The 22,128-nt window shown below is 44.1% G+C and overlaps 1 protein-coding gene across 5 annotated transcripts in view; it reads left to right on the top strand.

The window, feature by feature from the left end:
* The window catches only part of FANCC (FA complementation group C), a 344,396-nt gene that overhangs the window by 297,161 nt on the left and 25,107 nt on the right, over nt 1–22,128 (top strand). For all 5 annotated transcript variants that reach the window (XM_033928093.1, XM_033928084.1, XM_033928101.1 and 2 more), the window contains one exon: nt 20,383–20,554. In XM_033928093.1, the coding sequence (XP_033783984.1) occupies nt 20,383–20,554 (172 nt within the window). The remainder of the gene's footprint in view (nt 1–20,382; nt 20,555–22,128) is intronic.

The raw sequence follows: 22,128 nt of genomic DNA, 5'->3' as shown, positions 1-22,128 counted from the left end.
CAAAAACCCACCATGGACCTGGAAAATCCAAGCAGCTATAGACCAGTCTCAAACCTTACTTTTGTCTCAAAAATACTTGAAAAGATAGTAGTCACACAGCTGAGAGACTTTATAAAAATGAATGCCACCCTTTCCATCTTCCAATCAGGATTTAGGAAACACCATAGTACAGAAACAGTTCTACTAGACATAGTAGACGACCTGGAAAATTCTAGATGAGGGGAAAGACACATTGTTGATACTATTAGACCTAAGTGCCACCTTTAACACTATTGATCACTTGTTTCTTCTATCCAGACTACAATTTATTGGAATCAACGGTATCGCACTAGCTTGGCTCTCCTTCCTTAATGAAAGATCGCAGAGAGTACTATTAGGACACTCCCTAACTGAGACAAAACCACTCTGCTATGGAGTGCCCCAAGGTACATTGTTATCCCCACTCCTCTTCAACCTCTATGTCAGACCAGTACTCGAAATCGCAGCAAAATACCAAATTAAAATCCACTCATTCGTGAACGATATATAGCTCTACCTTCCCTTTGGCCAGCACCGAGATGCACAAATCATAAAACTCCATAGCTGCCTAACTGAAATAAAGAACTGGATGATCAAAAATAAACTACAACTTAATGCCTCAAAGACTGAACTCCTCTGGATACACAAAGACATCTGCACATACCCCCCTGCCCATCCTTTTCCTGGGGAAAATGGCACACTTACAGCCAAAGATAACGTCCATAGCCTAGGTGTGATCCTTGACTCAAATCTATCACTCTCAAATCATGTATCAAACTTAGTGTCTTCATCCTTCTACTACCTCCATCAGCTGAAGTGCATCCGTGCTTACTTTTCAGAAACCAATTTTGCTCAATTACTGCATGTGTTTGTATTATCCCGCTTAGACCATTGCAGCGCACTACTAGTAGGCTTACCCACAAAAACCCTCTCCCGCCTCCAAGGTGTACAAAATGCAGCCATCCGTCTCCTGAAAAACCTAGGCTTCCGAGACCATGTCACCCCAGCACTAACATCCATGCATTAGTTACCTATCCAAAAATGCTGCGCCTTTAAAGCCTTGGTCCTAGCCTTCAAGACCTTCCACAAGCTGACACTGAACTACCGTATTTTCACGCATATAACGCGCGCGTTATACGCGTTTTTACCTACCGCGCATACCCCTCGCGCTTTATATGCGTGAGCGCGGTATACAAAAGTTTTTAAACATAGTTCCCACCCCGCCCGACGCCCGATTCACCCTCCCAGCAGGACCGCTCGCACCCCGACCCCGAACGACCGCTCGCACGCACTCCCACCCGCACCCGCATCCACGATCGGAGCAAGAGGGAGCCCAAGCCCTCTTGCCCGGCCGACTCCCCGACGTCCGATACATCCCTCCCCCCGGCAGGACCACTCGCACCCCCACCCCGAAGGACCGCCGACTTCCCGACAATATCGGGCCAGAAGGGAGCCCAAACCCTCCTGGCCACGGCGACCCCCTAACCCCACCCCGCACTACATTACGGGCAGGAGAGATCCCAGGCCCTCCTGCCCTCGACGCAAACACCCCTCCCCCCAACGACCGCCCCCCCCAAGAACCTCCGACCGCCCCCCCCAGCCGACCCCGCGACCCCCCTGGCGACCCCCACGACCCCCCACCCCCTTTCCCCGTACCTTTGGTAGTTGGCCGGACAGACGGGAGCCAAACCCGCCTGTCCGGCAGGCAGCCAACGAAGGAATGAGGCCAGATTGGCCCATCCGTCCTAAAGCTCCGCCTACTGGTGGGGCCTAAGGCACGTGGGCCAATCAGAATAGGCCCTGGAGCCTTAGGTCCCACCTGGGGGCGCGGCCTGAGGCACATGGGCCCAACCCGACCATGTGCCTCAGGCCGCGCTGTGTCTGCCAAAAATGTCTTTCAATAATTTTGTCCTTTCTATACTTTGAATGTACCTTTGTAACCCGTTCTGGGCTCCTTTGGGAGGATGGGATAAATAAATAAATAAAAACTTGGTATGCAAGTGTTTTGCAAGACAAGCAAAACATTTTATTAAATTTTAACTTGATATACAAGCAAGGTCTTGCAATACAAGTACATACAGTATACACACATCACATCATCACAACTGAGCCGATGGTTCTTTCTCTGACACTTCAGGAGTGTAGTGCTGTTCTAAATAAGCAAGGTCTTGCAATATGAGTACAAGTTTCAAGTTTATTATGGATTTGATTAATCGCTTATTCAAAATTCTAAGCGATGTACAAAGCAGTAAATTACAGGTATCGAGGGAAAACAAACCAAATAAATACAACTCACTTGACAAAACATATGATACAAAAGGAAAAAATGGGGAAAGAAATATAAGTTAATAATAATAAATAAGATGAGTAAGGGGAAAAACAATAGGCAAGGGGAAAGCAGTAAGCTTCAAGTATCCAGGATACAGAGGGAGCCTAAGGCAGTCCCTGATTGGCTCAGACTTCTAAGACCCCGCCTAAGGGGAGGAGCTTGAGGCTCTGAGCCAATCAGGGCCTTAGGCCTCTGCCTGTGCAACAGATGATGCACCAGGGAGGGGCCTAAGGCCCGCATTGCAAACGGCCAGCGGAGGAGCAGGAGGGACTGACTAAGCACCCCTCCTGCTCCTGACTTAAAGGTACCAGGGAGGAGGGGCTGATGGAGGGGGGGGGGGCCGAAGGAGAGTGGCCTCCGCTGGCAGAAGGAAATGGGCGTTTCTCTTGCCATATTTAAGTTCGGCAGGGTGGGGGGAGCATCTAGTGGCATATTTTGGGGGGTGCTGGTGGCTCGGGGGTGCTGGCATGGGGGGGTTTGGCACTGCATGGGGGAGGAGGGCACACATACTAACAGCAGTGACAGGAGGCTGCTTTCCCTGTCACTGCTGTTAGGGCTGTGCGCGTGTTTCAATTGCTCATTGAGCAATTGAATTGGTCGTGTTTGCATGCAAATGATTTGCATGCAAACTTCATGGTGAATCAATTGCTGTTGGAGAATTGGCCAGAGAATCAGCCAACAGCGATTGAGTCGGGCAGACTTGCACGGTCTGTGTCTGTGTATGGCCATTTGGTGGAGGATGGGCAGGGGAGGGCTTCAATGGCTGGGAGGGTGTAGATGGGCTGGAGTAAGTCTTAACAGAGATTTCGGCAGTTGGAACCCAAGCATAGTACCGGGTAAAGCTTTGGATTCTCGCCCAGAAATAGCTAAGAAGAAAAAAAATAAAAAATTTAAATTGAATCAGGTTGGGCAGACTGGATGGACCATTCGGGTCTTTATCTGCCGTCATCTACTATGTTACTATGTTACTATGAGTCGCTATCTTTAGTGTATCTAGCCCTTTGTGCTGTACTCTCTGTCTTAATGTGTGTGACTGTTGGGCAGATTGGATGAACCATCCAGGTCTTTATATTTTGCTATGTACATTGAGAGGAGGGGATGTCTGCAGGAAAATATGCATGACAAGTATCAGCTGAATGGGAGACAGCTTAAAGCTACTTGATTGGTTGATGGCTCAAGCAATAGGTTCAAAGCGAAATTTTAACTAAGACAGTTGGTATGGAAAGAGTTGGTGAGTGAAATTTCAATTGCTTTTTTTCTTTTTGGTAAAAAACAAAAAAAAACCCAGGAGTGTGTGTGGGTGTTAAGAAATAGTGATTCCTGAATAAAACATTCTTCTTGGGTAGGAAAGGGAAGTCATTTGTGAAAATATTTTTCTAGAACATTTTGCTTTAGTGAACTTGCCAACGTTTAGAGTGAGAGAGTGATGAATAAAATAGAATTGAAGACATCAGAGATTCTCATGTACTGAAATCTGATGATTTAGCTGTTTCCTTTTGGCTTTTAAATCTGCTCTGACCACTGTTGAAATTTGTGAATCTATGGGCTACGGAAAAGGGAGTGGGTTTGGGAAAGGCAAGGGATATGCTAGAAAGAAGGGAGAGAGAGGGAGCAATGCTGGACCCAGAGGTAGAAGGGAAGGGAGAGATAGGGGCAATTTGGGAACCAGCCTCGACTTATTCATGGATCACAGCATTTTTGGCCACTTTTAGTCCTAAAACTTCCCTCAATGTATAAACAAGCATGAATTGAATCCATTTTAGTCTTTGGCTAGATCTATAGGTACAAGAGTTAATGATCTCCACATAATTCAGTATGAGTGTTCTAGACTTTGTCAAACATATTTATTTTGCCTTTCATCTTTATGCTTGCAGTTTTCAAAGAACTACTGTGGCCTGCTTCTGTCATTTTCATTACAAAAGCAAAACCATTGTTATCTTTCCATGCTAAGGCTTTGTATGTTATATAATACAAAAAGTGACATTCAGTAACTTCTTCAGAGAGTCACAATATGTGATAATCCATAATCTTGTAACTGGAATCTAGGATAAAAGTGGATTTGCTTATCATTGCAGCCAGTATCATTTTACCTAGTTCTTTTGTGCAAAAAGGGGTCTAATTAGAAAATGTTTACTTCAGCCTCTTCATGAATTCATAAAAAGGATTACATAAGAACATAAGAGATGCCATACTGGGACAGACCACAGGTCCATCAAGCTCATATCCTGTTTCCAACAGTGGCCAACCCAGGTCACAAGTACCTGGCAAGATCCCAAAGAGTAAAACATATTTTATGCTGCTTATCCTAGGAATAAACAGTGGATTTCCTCACATCCTTCTTAATTTTTATTTTATTTATTTAAAAATTTATATACCATATATTACCTATATGGTGTTTTTTTTTGGGGGGGGTTATATACTGCCTATCAAGGTTATCTAAGCGGTTTTACAATCAGGTACTCAAGCATTTTCCCTATCTGTTCCGGTGGGCTCACATTCTATCTAACGTACCTGGGATTATGGAGGACTGAGTGACTTGCCCAGAGTCACAAGGAGCAGCGCAGGGTTTGAACCCACAACCCCAGGGTGCTGAGGCTGTAGCTCCAACCACTGTGCCACACACTCCTCCATAGTAACAAGCATAACATGTTAAACAAACATACATAGTTCAGTTATTAAAAAATAACACTCTTAAAAATGGTCGATAAACATCAGAAATCTTCAAATCCAGTTTGAATATAAAATTTCAACTCAAAAAAGCCTTCACAAATAGTTGGGTTTTTAACGTTTTCTTAAAATTCAGTCTAGCAGTACACAAACGCAAAATACCTGGCTTATGGACTTCTCTTTTAGGAAGTTATCCAAACCTTAAAGGCTCCTTTTATGAAGGTACGCTAGCATTTTTAGCGCATGCACACGATTAGCATGCGCTATAGCGTGCACTAGCTGAAAAACTACTGCCTGCTTAAAAGGAGACAGTAGCGGCTAGCGCGCGTGCTAAAACCTCTAGCGTACCTTTGTAAAAGGGAGCCCTAAATGTCTCTGATAACAACAACACACAAAACTAGCTGACACCTGTGCAAATTGTCAGTAAGAGTTGTGGATCCTGTGGATCAGTCCCAAACATTTCTGCCCTCCCCACATCAAAGGTTCTGGACTCGGCCAAATCTGATGCCTCCTTTTCTTATCCTACTAGGTTTCACAGTCCCATTGTGCTTTACGTTCTCTGGTCATACGCATGCCCATGGGCTGTCATCCCCCTCTATCGAGTGTTCACAGCAGTGGTATCCATGTGTGCTGATATAAACATGCACACCTACTGCTTTACCAAAAGATATAACTTGAGTACAAAGTGTATTATATAAAGAGAGATTTATTATTTATGTATAATATTTAATTACTTGCATGCAAGGTACAAAATATAAGCATTAAAATATAATAAAACAGTCATAAAATTGCAGCTAACATATCGTATATCTGTTACACAGAGCATACGAGTCCTGACAAGTGGGTTAACTTCCCCCAATCGCAGAAGGAATAATACTATTTTCCCCCTGTTGCAGAAGGAATCATACAATTTTTCTTCAGGTCCACTTCCTTCCTCAGTGGGCTATACTGTCTCATCAGTTTTTTCCTGCTGCAAGCAAGCTGGAAGGTATCTTTCTGATCTACTCTGAGAAGTATTTATTATTTTCAGGTTTTTTAAATCTGACTTTGAGGCTTGAGATGTTCAAGCAGTCCTCAGTGGCCCTAGGGCAGCTCTGCCTGGGAGAGGACACAGACCCTCTGATGAGCTGTCTGGGCAGCCTGTACTAATAGTTATGTAGCTTAGGGATCATTCGCCTGGTAGCAAGGTTCACGCCTGATATATGCTTGAGCATAGGCTGTTTAGTCCCTCAGTGGTCCGAAAGGACTTTGATGGGTGCCAGCCGCATTTTTCCTCCTCCCTTTGCAGCACGTGGGTTTGTGGGGATCTGAGGTCTCAGTCCAGTGGCAGCCCAACTGGCAGCCCAAAGATTGAAGTTTCCTGGACTGGGGATTTATATGTTTGAGGCAAGGGTCTTCTCTACTATCCAGCTGTGAGAGCTGAAACAGGCTAAAGCACCATTACAACACAGCACAGTGAGTAAGGCCATTGGGAAAATCAGGGGGGGTCTCCAGATAGCAGTTTTGATGGTTTCTGTGGCTAGATATAGGGTCCCCCACCTCTAAAATCCCCTTTCTTGAATTTTTTTTAACTTGCTGTAACTTTCCCCGGCCATTTTTGGGCACCAAAATACTGCCACAGCAGCCATCTTGGATTTTCCAATTTTGATTAAAAAGCCTCTGCCTCTAAACACCTCAATTTTACTTAAAATCTTTATTATGGATGCCTTAGACCTTTCTACCCCAGTATCATACCAAGTTTGCGCTGGATGGTTGGCTGAGGAGTGTCTATGTACCACTTGCCGCAGTGAACGTGAGGGGATGCAAGGGACTTGGGCTTAGCCCCTATGATATCTCTAGGGTTGAGAAATCGCAGGGGACTCTCTTGTCAGGGAGGAAATCCTTTCCAGAGCCCTTAGAGAACGATTTGGCAAAATGCAAGTGTGTGGACGCAGGAGAGCCCAAGAGACGACAAAGTGAGTTCCTGAAGGAGTTCTCTGGGCTTCCTACTCAGGGCTTTCCCCCTGATTTTGTGAGTCTCATGGGGAAAGTGTACTTTACTTGTCGGGGTCCATCTGCATCTGCTGATGGCACACCTGTGGCTACACAAGAGGGTCTGGCCTCCAATAGCGCACCTCCCTCAGAGATAGTTCTGATCTGGAACCAGAGACAACCAATCAGCGAAGGACTTGGGAGACTGGGGGTCAGAGTCCATGCCTTTACTACCCTAGAGTGAATCTTCATTTTTAAGAGATTCAGAGTCTTAAGCAGAAGCCACTTGTCAAGAGATGGTCATGGCTCTTGATCAAGGAAGGGATCTGACAGTGTGCCGCATCTTCAAGTCAACAGCACTGCTGGAAGTTATTATGGATCCCTGAGGAAAATAAATCTGGAGGATCCATAGACCTGGCTACACAGTGCTCTGTTATGAGCAGCTCTGACTCAAGACTGCATTTTTTCCCTCACACCCTGGCATTTCTTCGCTAGTCATGGAGCATTGGGAGACCCCAGAGGGCTCCTTGTGGGGTTCTAAAGCTGTATCCCATGGCTTTTGAATTTCAGCAGCTGTTTACTCAGCCTAATGTCCTTAAAAGACAGTTCAAGACCTTGACCTTGGGAATCAAGGTGACAGCGGCAGCCTTGTTCATGGCACATGTTTGCCATACTATATTGTGTTGGACTCCCTCAGCGGATGACAATGTTTAATCCCAGCTAGTGATGGTGGAGAGTGACTATGTAGAAGATGCTCTGTATGATATAATTAGAGTCTATTTATGCCATCTCAACTCACAGAATGCTCTGGATCAGGCAATGGGCAGGAGTTTCAGCTTCTAAAATGACACATGCTTTTTGGTTAGGGATTAGATGATCTTTTGGCCAGTGTGGCAGATTGTCATCCTAAAGCTTTGCCTGACAACAGACCACATGCTCCTAGAGGGTCGGGGAGGCTAATTTTCGAGGTTCTCATTGATTTTGTCGGTATTCAGGAAGAGCCTCTACCAAGAGATCATATGAAGGATCTAAACAGAGCTATGGAAGTACTAGACATCCTCAATCCTCTGGTTCTCGTACCACAGCAACCTCAAAGAAATCCCAATGAGGCCTCGTCAGTAGCCATAACTTCACAGATAGGTTGTCGGCTTATTGGAAGGCTTGGGAGCTAATTTGCTCGGACCACTGGGTGCTGGACATCATTTGAGAAGGTTACAAGCTCAAATTCTGTCACCTGCTCCCTTCCTCCCTTGCTCTCTTTCTTTGTCACCCCCTCACACACACACACCACAGCCTTTACAACACACTGCTCTTGCCTTCCTCACTGCTGGATCCTGTCTACTTCCCAGATTGAATTGATTCAAATCAGGCAGCTCTAGTAAACAGCCACCAATATCTTTAAGAGCACATTTATAGAGTGGACATAGCAGCACAAAAGAACATCGTTTTTGGGTCCTCAGTAGTGCTGCCCGATTTCTGTTTGGAATCGATTCACTGCTTCACTTCGGGTGAATCGATTCGAATCGATTTGATTTTTTTAAAAATCGGCCTGGCCAATTCGGTGACCGAACCTCCTCCCCGTGCCTTCCTAAAGCAGGAGCGGCAGCATTGCCTCTTGCTAGCCTGCCGATGCCGCTCCCGCTTTAGGGGACAAGGGGGGAGGGTCAGTTAGGAAGAGCTGTAAAAATGCTGGCTCTATCTTGTTCCGTGCTTTGGCGCTCTTTCCTGCATCCTCTGGCTCCACCCTCCCCCCAGCCTCCCACTCTTATCGCAGCCTGCAGAGAGGATTGCCGGTGCTCTACACAATCCTTGTAAGCTGCCACAGTCCTCAGAAGCATGTTCCCTCTGACACGATCTTGCCCCTGACGTTGGAGGAGGGGCACGACTGTGTCAGAGGGAACTTGCTTCTGCGGACTGAGGCAGCCTACAAGGATCACGTGAAGAGTCTATAAAATAAACCCAACAGGATGTTTGAAAAAAACACCCACTTGGGCAGGAAAATCGAATCGAAAATTCAATTCAATAGGCTGAATCAAATCGAATTGAAACTTTTTTTTCCTGAATCGGGCAGTACTAGTCCTCAGAGTTAGGGCATGTTTCTGAAGTGTATTATTAATCACCAGTGCTGTTTAAATATATCAAAACTCAAAGATTGGTGGGTAATTATATGAGATTGAGATTTTTAAGCTCCAAAGGAGTTAGATATGAAACATTACATTCTGTGACCTTTCCATATTTTGCAGCAAAATGATACAAGAGTGCTTGTAGCGTGTTTTACCAATGCTGTTGAAATGTATTCCTTCTTATAAGATGTTTCATAAAGTCCTCAAAACCTATTTATTTGAAAGATATGTTATAATACCAACTGCTAGAAGCTGCTGCTCTTGTAGTTTCTGGTTATGACCAGCGTGTTTTGTTTTTTGTATTTTTTTTATCTATAAATCACATTGAACTCCTGTTGGGGTATATTGGCGATTCAGAAAAATTGGCATAATTATAATTGTAATCCAGTATTATGCAAAATACCAATCCAATTTTTGAAAATGTAACAACATTACTAAGTCTCTGAAATCTGTCATTTAGTGGTGGTTTCTTATATTAGCATTAAAACTTCTAATTACGGTGGATTACTATCTTAATAGTTTTTTGTTCACATTTCTTTATTAGCATGTTTGATAATCACAAGCTTGCAATTCATCAAACTACATCCTAGGAACCTAGAAAAAGAATATTAATTTAGAAACTGCCTGAAACAAAACTGCTTCCTTAAACAGAACTCCTCTGTCCAAGGCAATCCTCTCTCTAAAGCTATAATTGTCCAGTCATTAAGAATATGATTTCCTGCTGTTCACCACAAAGATGAAAGCTAACATCAATAATGATGGATGTGATAGGTTCTTTATTGTAGAAAATAAAGTATCATCACTTGGACCAGATGTAAGTTTTTATTGTTGGATGCCAAAAGAAGGAGGCAATATACTAGCACAGTGTTTCTCAACCTATTCAAGCCAAGTACCCCTAAGCCAGTGGTCTCAAACTCAAATCCTTTGCAGGGCCACATTTTGGATTTGTAGGTACTTGGAGGGCCTCAGAAAAAAATAGTTAATGACTTATTAAAGAAATGACAATTTTGCATGAGGTAAAACTCTTTATAGTTTATCATCAAATATATTTTATTGAGCACCAAGAGAAACAACAATCAGAAACAAGTATAAAGAACAACAAAGCAGCTCCATATTTCACACAAAAATCTAGCGAACCCACCCCACCAACCCAACCCACAACCCATCCCCCCCTCCCACTCTCACTGATGCCAAACAAAACATAATAAACAGAGGATAGAACAAATACCAGGGGCTAGCAGTTCAAAAGGCGACTACGAGCCACCGGAGACAATGTCCAAAAGGGCTCCCAAATTCGCTGGAAGGCCCGTCCAGGCAAGGAAGAAATGTCCTGGACTCCCCTCCATTCCCAAGAAAGCAACGTAATCATGTGACTACGCCAGAGGGAATAGTCAGGTGCCTCCGCTTCCATCCACTTAAGCAAAATGCATTTGATAGCAATCACTGCAGTCCAACGAAGGAATCCGGAGGCCCCGGGCTGACGGGAATGAAAATGTAAGGAGGCATCAAATAACACCAAGGCAGATCTCTGAACTGTAATGTTCCAGGTGGTATCTACAAAAAGAAAAACAGCGTCCCAAAAAGTCTGTATTGATGGACAAGACCAAAACATGTGGCCGAGACCTGCGTCTGGAGCACCACAGCGTCGGCAGTCCGCAGTCGAGCAGAGCCCCGCCAGGAAAGCTCTCCGAGGAGAAATATACAGGCGGAGAGTCAATTTGTAGTGTTGTTCCCACAAACTTGCATATTTACCATACAAAGGTAGCTTTTTGATGGCATTCAAAATTTCTTCATCAGAGAATTCCATATTCAAATCCCCCACCCAAGCATCCCGCAATCGGAGACAATTAAGCATAGGGGATTCGTCCTTCAGATGTCTATGGTGAAATTTCAATGGGACAGGCTGTTGGGAACCAAATGTAAAGGCCTCCATCAACAATTCCCGACAGGAGACCGAAAGATGAGTACTCGACAAGGAGGAAATGTAATGGCGAATCTGAAGGTAGGCATAGACATCTGTACGAAGAAGAGCAAATTCCTCGCAAAGCAGATCAAAGGGTTTGATCAGACCCTCATCATCAACCAAATGAAACAAAGCTAACATTGTCCACCCCAGGAGGAAAACGTGCATTATAGCGTAATGGTAAAAAGGGAGAGACCGTAGAGCTAAGGGAATGAAACCTACAAACCCAGTGCCAGGCCCGACGGAGAGGGCAATGCAACAACGCACTGGGCACAGATTCCCATTTGGAAAGCAAAGAAGAGTGAAGAAACGCACTAAAGTGGGTAGAGGTAAAGCAAGAAAGTTCCAAGGAGGTGTTAGTAAACGTGGAGGTGCCGCTAAAAAGATCATTGATGTGGCGCATGCCACAAGCAATCATTAAGAAATGAATATTCAACAACCCCAAACCACCCTTATACCAAGGGGAGGCCGCCCTCCAATAGGGAAGGCAAGCACGCTTGCCCATCCAGAGGAACCGTTACACCATGCGCTCAAGACACTTTTCATCATGGGGGGACAGATAAAGGGGAAGAACCTGAAACACATACATCCACTGTGGTACAACAAGCATATTATAAAGGCTCACCCGGCCCAAAAAAGAAAGGGGAAGACCCCGCCACAGCTGTAACCGCGTCCCAAAGGTAGAAAACAAAGAGCTAACATTTAAAGAGTAGAGGCGGGCGAGAAACATAGAAATGTGGACTCCTAAATAGCAAAGCTCAGACTCCGCCCACCGCAAAGGGAAGGAACCCCGCCAAGAAGTACGAACTGTCTGGCAAGAAGGCAAAGCCAAAGATTTATCAAGATTCAGGGAAAGGCCGGAGTGAAAACCAAATTCTGAAATATGATCTAATGCGAGGGGCAAAGAAACCTCAGGATTGGTCAGGATTAAAAACATATCATCCACAAAGGCCAGCGTCTTCAAGGACTCACCCACGACCCGAAGGCCCCGCACCTCATCGATGTGACACAAAGTACAAAGTAAGGGTTCCAAAAAGAGCGGAAAAAGCAGAGGAGATAGGGGACAGCCCTGTCTAGTACCTCGGAAGATAGGAAAGGAATCCGTACGAATACCATTAACCAAGAGAGACGCCCTCGGATTAGAATATAAGGAACGGATTGCACTAAGGTAAACCCCCCCCAACTCCACATATTCAAGTGTAGGAAACAAGAAGGACCAGTTAACACTATCGAATGCTTTAGAGGCGTCCAGGCTAACAAACAGCGAGTCAATTCTCAATTCCTGGCAATGAGCCAGCGCAAAGAGGACCTTGCGCACATTGCGAACTGAATGTCGACCCCGAACAAATCCAACCTGGTCCTCATGGACAACAGAAGGGAGAAGTGGCACAAGACGGTTGGCCAAAATACGAGAAAACAATTTTAAATCAACATTAAGTAGAGAGATCGGGTCATCAGCCGCCTTACCCGGCTTCAATAATAAAGTAACCAAGGCCTCGTTAGCATAGCGAGGAAAGGAGTCTCCAGTTATAGCCACATTATAATAGTCAAGTAAGGGCCCACAAACGTGGTGGGAGAGAATACGGTAAAACTCGCCGGAGAACCCGTCTGGGCCAGGAGCCCGACCCGATCGAAGGGATTTGATGGCAACCTTTAATTCCAATGCTTGAAGAGGTTCATTAAGAGGTGTCGCCGCTTCCGCATGCCAGACGAGTGCAAATAGTCAGAAATGAGGTCCCCGGAGATCTCATCCGGCACAGCATAAAGTCGAGAAAAGAAATCCAGAAGCGTCTCCACCATCTGCGACGTTTTGGTTACCCGACCCTCCCCCCAGGCGTCTTAAGGGTCAGGATCGGCTTGCGGCCCAGCCGAGCATCCACGAGATGGACCAATAACTGCCCCGGTCAGTTACCAAATCTGTGAAATCGATGTTTATGGAAGGCTGCCCATTTCATAGAACGGGAGTGGAGAAACGAATTAAGCGTAGCCTGAGCAGACAGATAGTGTTCCCGAGTAGCGGGAGATGGAGCAGCCTGAAGGGCACGCTTAGCTGCACCAAGATCACGTTGCAGGGCTATAATACTACGGTTAATACGTTTGTGTCTGGCACAGAGGAAGGAAATAATATGACCTCGAAGCACGGTTTTGGCAGCTTCCCAAAACAAAATGGGATCTTCTTGATGTGCATTATGTTGTAGATAATCTTCCCATTGAGTCTCCAAAAAGGTTTGAAACTCCACATCCTGGGCCAGATAAAAGGGAAATCGCCAAGAAGGAGATCGAACATAAGTCAGATCCAAATTTATATCAATCCAAATTGGAGCATGATCGGAAATGGCCAAAGGGCCAATCTATGCGGACGAAACGGAGGGGAATTGACCCACGGATACAAAAATGTAATCAATGCGAGACCAGGTATTATGGGCTCTGGAGAGATGAGTATAGTCCCGGACCTCAGGATGTAAGAGGTGCCATGGATCCACCACAGAAAGAGTGTCGCAAAGATCAGCAAGAAGACGTCCTCGAGCCCCAAAAGTAGAGGGGGGAGGCCCCGATTTATCTAAGTCAGGATCGCTAACCAAATTGAAATCACCCACCAAGAGCAAAGGATCGCCAGAAAACCGGGAGTGAAGAGCAACCAATGCACGTAAAAATGCGGATTCCGACAAATTAGGGCCGTAAACCACCAGTAACAGATAGCTCCAGTCTCCCAACGAAATTCACAAAAGTAAATGACGACCCTCCGGAGATTTATCAAGGATCTACACTCCGAGAGGTGAAGATTTCCGAAACAACATCGCTACCCCACCATGTTGCCCAGGTGAAGATGCATAATAAACCTCTCCCACCCATGAACGCCGTACCTTAAGATGTTCCTCATCAGTAAGCCTAGTTTCCTGTAAACAGGCAATATCAGCATGATGGCGCTGAAGCGCCACCAAAATTTTTGACCTCTTAATCGGGGACGTAATGCCCCCAACATTCCAAGAAGTTAGCCTAAAAGGCGAGCTTACAGAAGACAGAATGAGTAGGACCCACATCCAAGTGAGCTGCATCTTGCTTGAGCTCCTGGGCCCTGCGATCCTCCCTGCCTCTTCTAGCATCATTTCCCGTTCTCTCCTGAGCTCTTGGGGCTTGGTCTTGTGTATGGACAGGTTTGACCACCACTCTAGCCCGGCGATGAGCGGTAGGTCCACTCGGAAGGACAGGGACAGAGAACCGCGGCCTCCCAAACCCGATAGCAAAATGGCTGCGGCAGCGGAGGAGTCGAGAGCCAGGTTGCCTCTCTCTGCAGCTCACATAGAGGCCTTGTCCGCGTCGGTAGTTCGCGCGCTGGATTCCCGCTTTGACGGCTTGTCGGAGCAGCTTACCTCCTTGGAGACATTGCTCGCTGAGACCACCAGGCGCACCGGAGAGCTCGAAATGAGGGTGGCGCTGGTAGAGGACGCCCAGACCTCCTCCACGGCGGATCTTCTTACCTCAAGGAACAGCTCACATGCCAGGCAGAGAAGCTCGAGGACCTGGAGAACCTGTCGCGGCGCGATAACCTGCGGCTGATCGGCTTCCCAGAGTCTGTGCCTGACGCGCGTCTTCTGCCCACTCTTGAAACCCCTAATGATGGGAATCAGACCTTCACTATACCAGTTTGCTCATTTTTACCTAGTGATTTCTTCCTGTTAAAACTCTAGAGTAGAATTCTTCAGTGCAAGGCCTGGGATCCAATGGTGGCCCATGGAAACCTTTGTGGTGGCCTCCATCTTTGTTGGATTTTTTTTTTCCTGCTACGCTTTGCATGTCTACTCAAGCTCAGGACAGAAAAGGGGAAGTAGATGATAGGAAGAGCCGAAGTTTTGAACGACAGGGCTCTCCTCAATAATACAGAATGCATTTGGAAATGTCCACTTCCTTAAGGGATACTCCCAGTGAAAAGTTTGAAGATGGACTGGAAGAGATGGATATCATTGACATACACTGATCAGAAGTGTCAGTCCTTCCTAGGAGGATATTTGGTAGCTGTCTTCCAGCTCATTGGGATCCAAAGTAACCCTGACTTAAAAGTTAAAGATCATTTTTTTCTAGTGTATCATTTTACCCTGACCTACTGTGCCTGTAACATCTGGCATAAGGAGTACATGAAATTTTATCTCTCAGTAGTAAAAACAGAACCTTTAAGAGATTTAGTTATTCTTTTGCTTTTAAATTAACCGAATTCTGGAATGCTTTACCACTTACATTAAGAAGTTTAGGTTCTTTTGCTTTATTCCGGAAAGTTCTGAAAACTTTTTTGTTTGCTAAACATTTTGTAAATTAACTATTTCAGTCTACTTTTTCTTGTCAAATTTATGTATTATGTTTTACATTATTGTAAACCGAGCTCCTATTGGTTGATGACTCGGTCTATAAAACTAAATTTTAGTTTAATTTATCTTGACCTCTTAGCTCCATAGAAGGTTGTGAACTATTTTGCAAGAAACAGGTATTGCTAACCTTTTCCAGAATAACTCACATCATAAGTAAACACATTATTCTTGCTTTAGAGGACGGTAATGTGGGTAGAGAAGCAGGCTGATAGCTAGGGAAGCCAGAGTTCAAATCCCACTTCTCTCTGGACACTCATGACCCTGGGCAAACTTAGAGGCATAAATTTAATATCTAACATTTTTATTAGACCTGTAACAAACAGCATATTTTATTACACAGCCATATATGAACAATGAAAAATATTATTTGACCGAATACAAGTAAAAGACATCGCTCGGAGGAAGGAAAGGTGAGTAGTGGAGTCCCTCAGGGGTTCGGTGCTGGGGCCGATCCTGTTCAATATGTTTGTGAGTGACATTGCTGAAGGGTTAGAAGGAAAAATGTGCCTTTTTGCAGATGATACCAAGATTTGTAACAGAATAGACACCGAAGAGGGAGTGGAAAATATGAAAAAGGATCTGCAAAAGTTAGAGGAATGGTCTAATGCCCGGCAACTAAAATTCAAAGCAAAGAAATGCAGAGTAATGCATTTGGAGAGGTGAGAAGCTGATATGCACGGATAGGGAGAGGGACCTTGGGGTGATAGTGTCCGAAGATCTAAAGGCGGAAAAACAGTGTGACAAGGCAGTGGCTGCTGCCAGAAGGATGCTGGGCTGTATAAAGAGAGGCATAGCCAGTAGAAGGAAGAAGGTGTTAATAACCCTGTACAGGTCATTGGTAAGGCCCCACTTGGAATATTGTGTTCAGTTTTGGAGACCATATCTGGCAAAGGACGTAAGAAGACTTGAAGCGGTCCAGAGGAGGGTGACGAAAATGATAGGAGGCTCGCTCCAGAAGACGTATGAGGAGAGACTGGAAGCCCTGAATATGTATACCCTAGAGCAGTGGTTCTTAACCTGGGTTCGACCGAACCCCAGGGGTTCGGTGAGTCAATCTCGTGGGTTCGGCGGAAGTCAAAACACACCTCTGACTCATATAGCGCTTCGGTCACGTTCAATCATCTATCAGTTATTCAGTGATTTTGATCAAGACTGATCGTGTACTCGGTTTCTTGATCTATCAATCTGTAACTAACGCCTTATATACATCAATCAATTCCTGATCAACATTTGTGATTTAACTGATAGATGATTGAACGTGACCGAAGCGCTTATGATTCGTGATGATACGCCCCGCTTATCCATAATTGGCTGCAGGTGATCACGCAACATCGCTTGGCCTATCTGTGCTGCAGGGGATTTGATGCGCACAGTAGTCAAATTGTAACTGTTGTGATGGTACATCATGTGATACCTATCTTAATATTTTAATCCCTTACTAACTATGTCGAGCAAAATACGAAAGTGGTCGGTCGAATATGTACAATATGGATTCACATGTATAACGGAACGTGATGGGAGTCAGCGTCCTAATTGCATGATTTGCAATGCCAAGTTGAGTAATTCTAGTCTAGCTCCAGCAAAACTAAGGGAACACTTCCTTAAGCTGCATGGAGATGGAAAATACAAGAACACAACGCTTGCTCAATTCAAGGTGAAGAGAGCAAGATTCGATGAAAAGGCTACTCTGCCTGTTCTCAGCTTTGTACCCATCAACAAACCGATCCTCACAGCATCGTACGAAGTTGCTTACCTGATCGCAAAGCAGGGCAAACCACACACCATTGGTGAAACATTCATAAAACCAGCTGTGTTGAAGATAGCGAATATCATGCTGAGAAAAGCGGCTGAAGTTCAGTTATCTGAAATTCCTCTTTCAAATGACATCATCAGCAACAGAATAGAGGACATGAGCAAAGACATCTTGGCTCAAGTAGTTGCAGATCTGATTTCAAGCCCGGCAAAATTCAGCCTTCAACTCGACGAGACCACAGACATATCCAATCTAAGCCAACTTGCAGTATTCGTGCGCTATGTGAAAGACGACGTGATAAAGGAAGATTTTTTATTTTGTAAGCCTCTTACAACAACTAAGGCAACTGATGTGAAGAAGCTTGTGGATGACTTCTTCAAAGACAACAATCTTTCGTGGGATATGGTTTCTGCAGTTTGTTCGGACGGAGCTCCAGCCATGCTCGAAGAAAGTCCGGTTTTGGTGCGCTAGTGAATGCCGATGCACCACACATCATTGTTACGCATTGCATTCTGCACAGGCATGCATTGGCAACAAAAACCTTGCCTCCAAAACTGGCAGAAGTTTTAAAAATTGTTGTGGAATGTGTGAACTATGTGCGAAATAATGCTCTGACGCACCGCATCTTCAAGGAGCTGTGTAAAGAAATGGGATCTGAATTTGAGGTACTTCTGTACCATTCTAACATTTGGTGGTTATCCCGGGGACAGGTGCTGAATCGTGTTTTTGCCATGTGTGTGGAATTAGCTCTGTTTTTGCAAGAGCAGCAACATTGTCATGCAGATTGCTTCAAAAATTCTGAGTTCATTCTCATTTTAGCGTACATGGCTGATATCTTTGCAGCTCTCAATCATCTCAATAAGCAGATGCAGGGTGGTGGAGTCAACATCATCGAAGCGGAAGAAAACCTAGAAGCTTTTCAAAAAAAGCTACCATTATGGAAACGACGAACAGAAAACGATAACTTCGCAAACTTTCCCCTGCTAGACAACTGTGTAAGTAAGATCGAAGATGTATCTGGAATCGGAGACATTTCTGTACCCGCGGAACTGAAGCAAACTATTGCCACGCACTTAGATGAGCTTGCAAATTCTCTCGACGGATACTTCCCTACAAGAGAGTCATATCCAGCATGGGTGAGACAGCCGTTCATGTTTAGTGTTGAGACAACAGATGTCAATGATGAATACCTCGATGAAATCATTGAAATTCAGCAGAGCCAGGTTCAACAGCAACTCTTCAGAACAACAACGCTCTCAACGTTTTGGTGTCAACAATTGGTAACGTACCCTGTTATTGCTAAGAAAGCTCTGGAAATTTTCATACCATTTGTTACAACATATCTTTGCGAGCAATCCTTTTCGAGGATGCTGGACATAAAAACAAAGAAAAGGAACAGACTTTGTTGCGAAAATGACATGAGAGTGGCACTTGCCAAGGTAAAGCCGCGCATTTCTGAACTGGTCTCTGAGAGGCAACAGCAGAAGTCACACTGATTTGCAGTAAATTTCATTATTATGTTATTATTATTCAAAATATAGGAGAACTTTTTTGTTTTCAAAATTGATATTATTTTTTCCCTCACTGTATACCTATGTTTTGAATTTGTAAAAATCATATTTTATTTTTCCAATAAAGAAGGGTTCGGTGAACACGCATATGAAACTGGTGGGGTTCAGTACCTCCAACAAGGTTAAGAACCACTGCCCTAGAGGAAAGGAGAGACAGAGGAGATATGATTCAGACGTTCAAATACTTGAAGGGTATTAACGTAGAACAAAATCTTTTCCAAAGAAAGGAAAATGGTAAAACCAGAGGACATAATTTGAGGTTGAGGGGTGGTAGATTCAAGAGCAATGTTAGGAAATTCTACTTTACGGAGAAGGTGGTGGATGCCTGTTATGCGCTCCTGAGAGAGGTGGTGGAGAGAAAAATGGTGACGGAGTTCAAAGAAGTGTGGTATGAACACAGAGGATCTAGAATCAGAAAATAATATTAAATATTGAACTAAGTCCAGTACTGGGCAGACTTGCATGGTCTGTGTCTGTATATGGCCGTTTGGGGGAGGATGGGCTGGAGAGGGCTTCAATGGCTGGGAGGGTGTAGATGGGCTGGAGTAGGTGTTAATGGAGATTTTGGCAGTTTGAACCCAAGCACAGTACCGGGTAGAGCTTTGGATTCTTGCCCAGAAAGAGCTCAGAAGAAAAAATTAAAAAATTTAAATTGAATCAGGTTGGGCAGACTGGATGGACCATTCAGGTCTTTATCTGCCGTCATCTGCTATATTACTATGTTACATTGAGCTTTAACATAACAAATAAAAGTAGCAATGTAAAATCAGATATCAGTTGTTTATTTCAGTAGGATTTAGCACAGTAGAGCCCCAGTTTATTCGCATACAAATTTAAATCGCTATTGAGCTGAATATGAATAATGTATTTGGGGCCGATTCAAATTGAATATGAATATTCAGTACAGCTCTAGTTTTTATATGGGCTATTTAATGAATCACAGATTGCTTTGAGTTCAAGTTTGGAAAGGCAAATAACCAATTCTAAAATCCAAAGACTTATCCATATCTTTATTGTATTCCATCAGAATGCTTATCATCTGTGTGATTTTTTTTGTGCTTAGCAGGAAGAGAAATACTTAGCATAAATAATATCCAAAAAGTTCAATAAGGGACTTTGGGATGGCAGTTTTCAGTGAGTGCTAATAACTTGCGGACTCATGGATTCTTTGTACCCTGGGACTTCAAGCAAATTTTCTAATGGAATTTTCCTTTCAAAATTCACTGGTGGGCACTTGTTGTAGGAAGAATTTAGCCTGTATACTTTAAAGGTTCAAAATAAACAGGTTTAGCCAGTGAATAGGGATACATGAATTTGAAAATGAAATCTCCATGCTTACTTTTACTGCCCCAATTGATGGCTGTGCTTCTGTTCATAGTGAGGAACTGAGGCAGTTTTGGAAGGGACTGGGCCAAGTGGTAAATCCTTTCAAAAATTACCCTTAGATGCATGCCACAATTCCAAATAATTTTACCATGTTCAGCTGCGCCCTTAGTGTCAACAAACAAACTAGAAAAAGGCTTTCCTTTGTGTTCCATGCAGTACAACACAAAGTACATAAATGACTGACTGATTTATTGTAGTTTGGTAGATTTCACAACTGTAATATATCTGATTCCAATCCAGATCTCACAGGAGTCTCTTTGAGCACTGGTTTCTACTAATCCATTTTGGAATCTGGGTCGATATTGCTGCGGAGTTGCTTCTGACATCCAAAACCGAAACCTCAGATGCCCTGCTTTGGCTTTTGGCATTTTACTATAATCCATATGAGAATCCTCAGATGAGTCAAACACTGGTAAGTGATGGTCGCTGTGCTGGTTTAGTGGTCTCCATCAGCAGCTGCTTTCAGTAATGTCAAAGCAATACACTATTCAATTTTAAACTAAACTAAACTAAACCTTAAGTTTGTATACCGCATCATCTCCACGGAAGTAGAGCTTGACACGGTTTACAGGAATTACTAAAGAAAGGAACTCCAATGGGAAGAAGGAGGGCTTGGTAAAAAGGAAGGAAGGAGGGGGACTAAGTAGAGTGGGGAGGGAGGAAGTGGTTACATTTTAGAGAAAAGCCAATTGCTTCTATCTAATTTGTTCTACAGAGATGCTCTGCTGGATTAATGTGTCATTCAGAGAATAATATTTTAATCATTGGTATGTATCAGGCATGAACATCTTATAAACATTTTCTTATTCCCTTAAGATGGTTGCAGATCTCAGCTCTAAATGGATAGGCCAATAGGCTAGACACTTTCTTTCCTATAGAATGGGAGAAAAATCTTGGTGAAGCGAAGAAGTGGAAGGTGACAGAATGAACTGAGCCTTTATAAGCAGTAGTGTGGTTAAAAAGAGAGGGATGGATCGATTTTCTGTAATTTTGAAGAGATGGAAGTAAAATAAAGAAAAGCAACAATAAATTATATATATATATATAGGTATATAAGGAGAGAGGATAGATATTGAGGGGCAACAGAATGAACACACTTGTAGGCTAATAATAGGAATTTGAACTGTATGTGAAGGCAAATAGGGAGCCAGGGAAGTAAATTAAGGAGAGGGGTAACATGAGTGTAGTGAGATTGGTAAAAGATGAGTCTTGCAGCAGAGTTTTGCACAGATTGTAGGGGGGGAGAGGTGGCACAGCGGGAGACCAGTTAGAAGTAGATTGCAGTAATCTAAGCGTGAGGTTACAAGAATGTGGACAAGGATCCGGGTAGTGTGCTCAGAGAGAAAGGGGCAAATTTTGGTGATGTTGTAGAGCTAGAAATGACAGGCCTAAACAGTTTGTTGGATGTGTGTAGAAAATGAGAGGTCAGATTCAAAGACGACTCCAAGGTTGCAAGCGGAGGAAACTGGAACAATGACAGTATTATTTACAGACACGGAGAATGGAGGGAGAGGAGAAAAGAGGAATAGTTCATTCTTGGACATGTTAAGTTTCAGATGATGGTAGGACATCCAGGCAGCAATGTCAGCCAAACAGGTTGAGACTTTTTCTTGGACTTTAGGTGAAATTTCAAGTGTAGAGAGGTCGATCTGGGAGTCATCAGCATATAGGTGATACTGGAAGCCATGGGAGGAGATCAAGGTACCAAGGGAAAAGATGTAGAGAGAAAATAAAAAAGATCCTAAGATAGAACCCTGGGGTATGCCAACCATTTGTGGGATAGCAGCAGAGGAGGACCCACTGACACACATACTGAATGTGTGATGGGAGAGGTAGGAGGCAAACCAGGAGAGGACAGATTCATGGAATCCAAGCAAGGACAGCATATCAAGGAGTAAGCAGTGATTAACAGTTTCAAAGGCAACAGATCAAGAAAGATGAGGCTCAAGTAAAGGCCCTTGTATCTGGTCAGGAACAGGTCACTGC

Source organism: Geotrypetes seraphini, chromosome 1 (genome assembly GCF_902459505.1).
Source record: "Geotrypetes seraphini chromosome 1, aGeoSer1.1, whole genome shotgun sequence".
In the NCBI taxonomy this organism is placed as follows: domain Eukaryota; kingdom Metazoa; phylum Chordata; class Amphibia; order Gymnophiona; family Dermophiidae; genus Geotrypetes; species Geotrypetes seraphini.
This window is presented reverse-complemented; position numbering and strand designations above follow the sequence as displayed.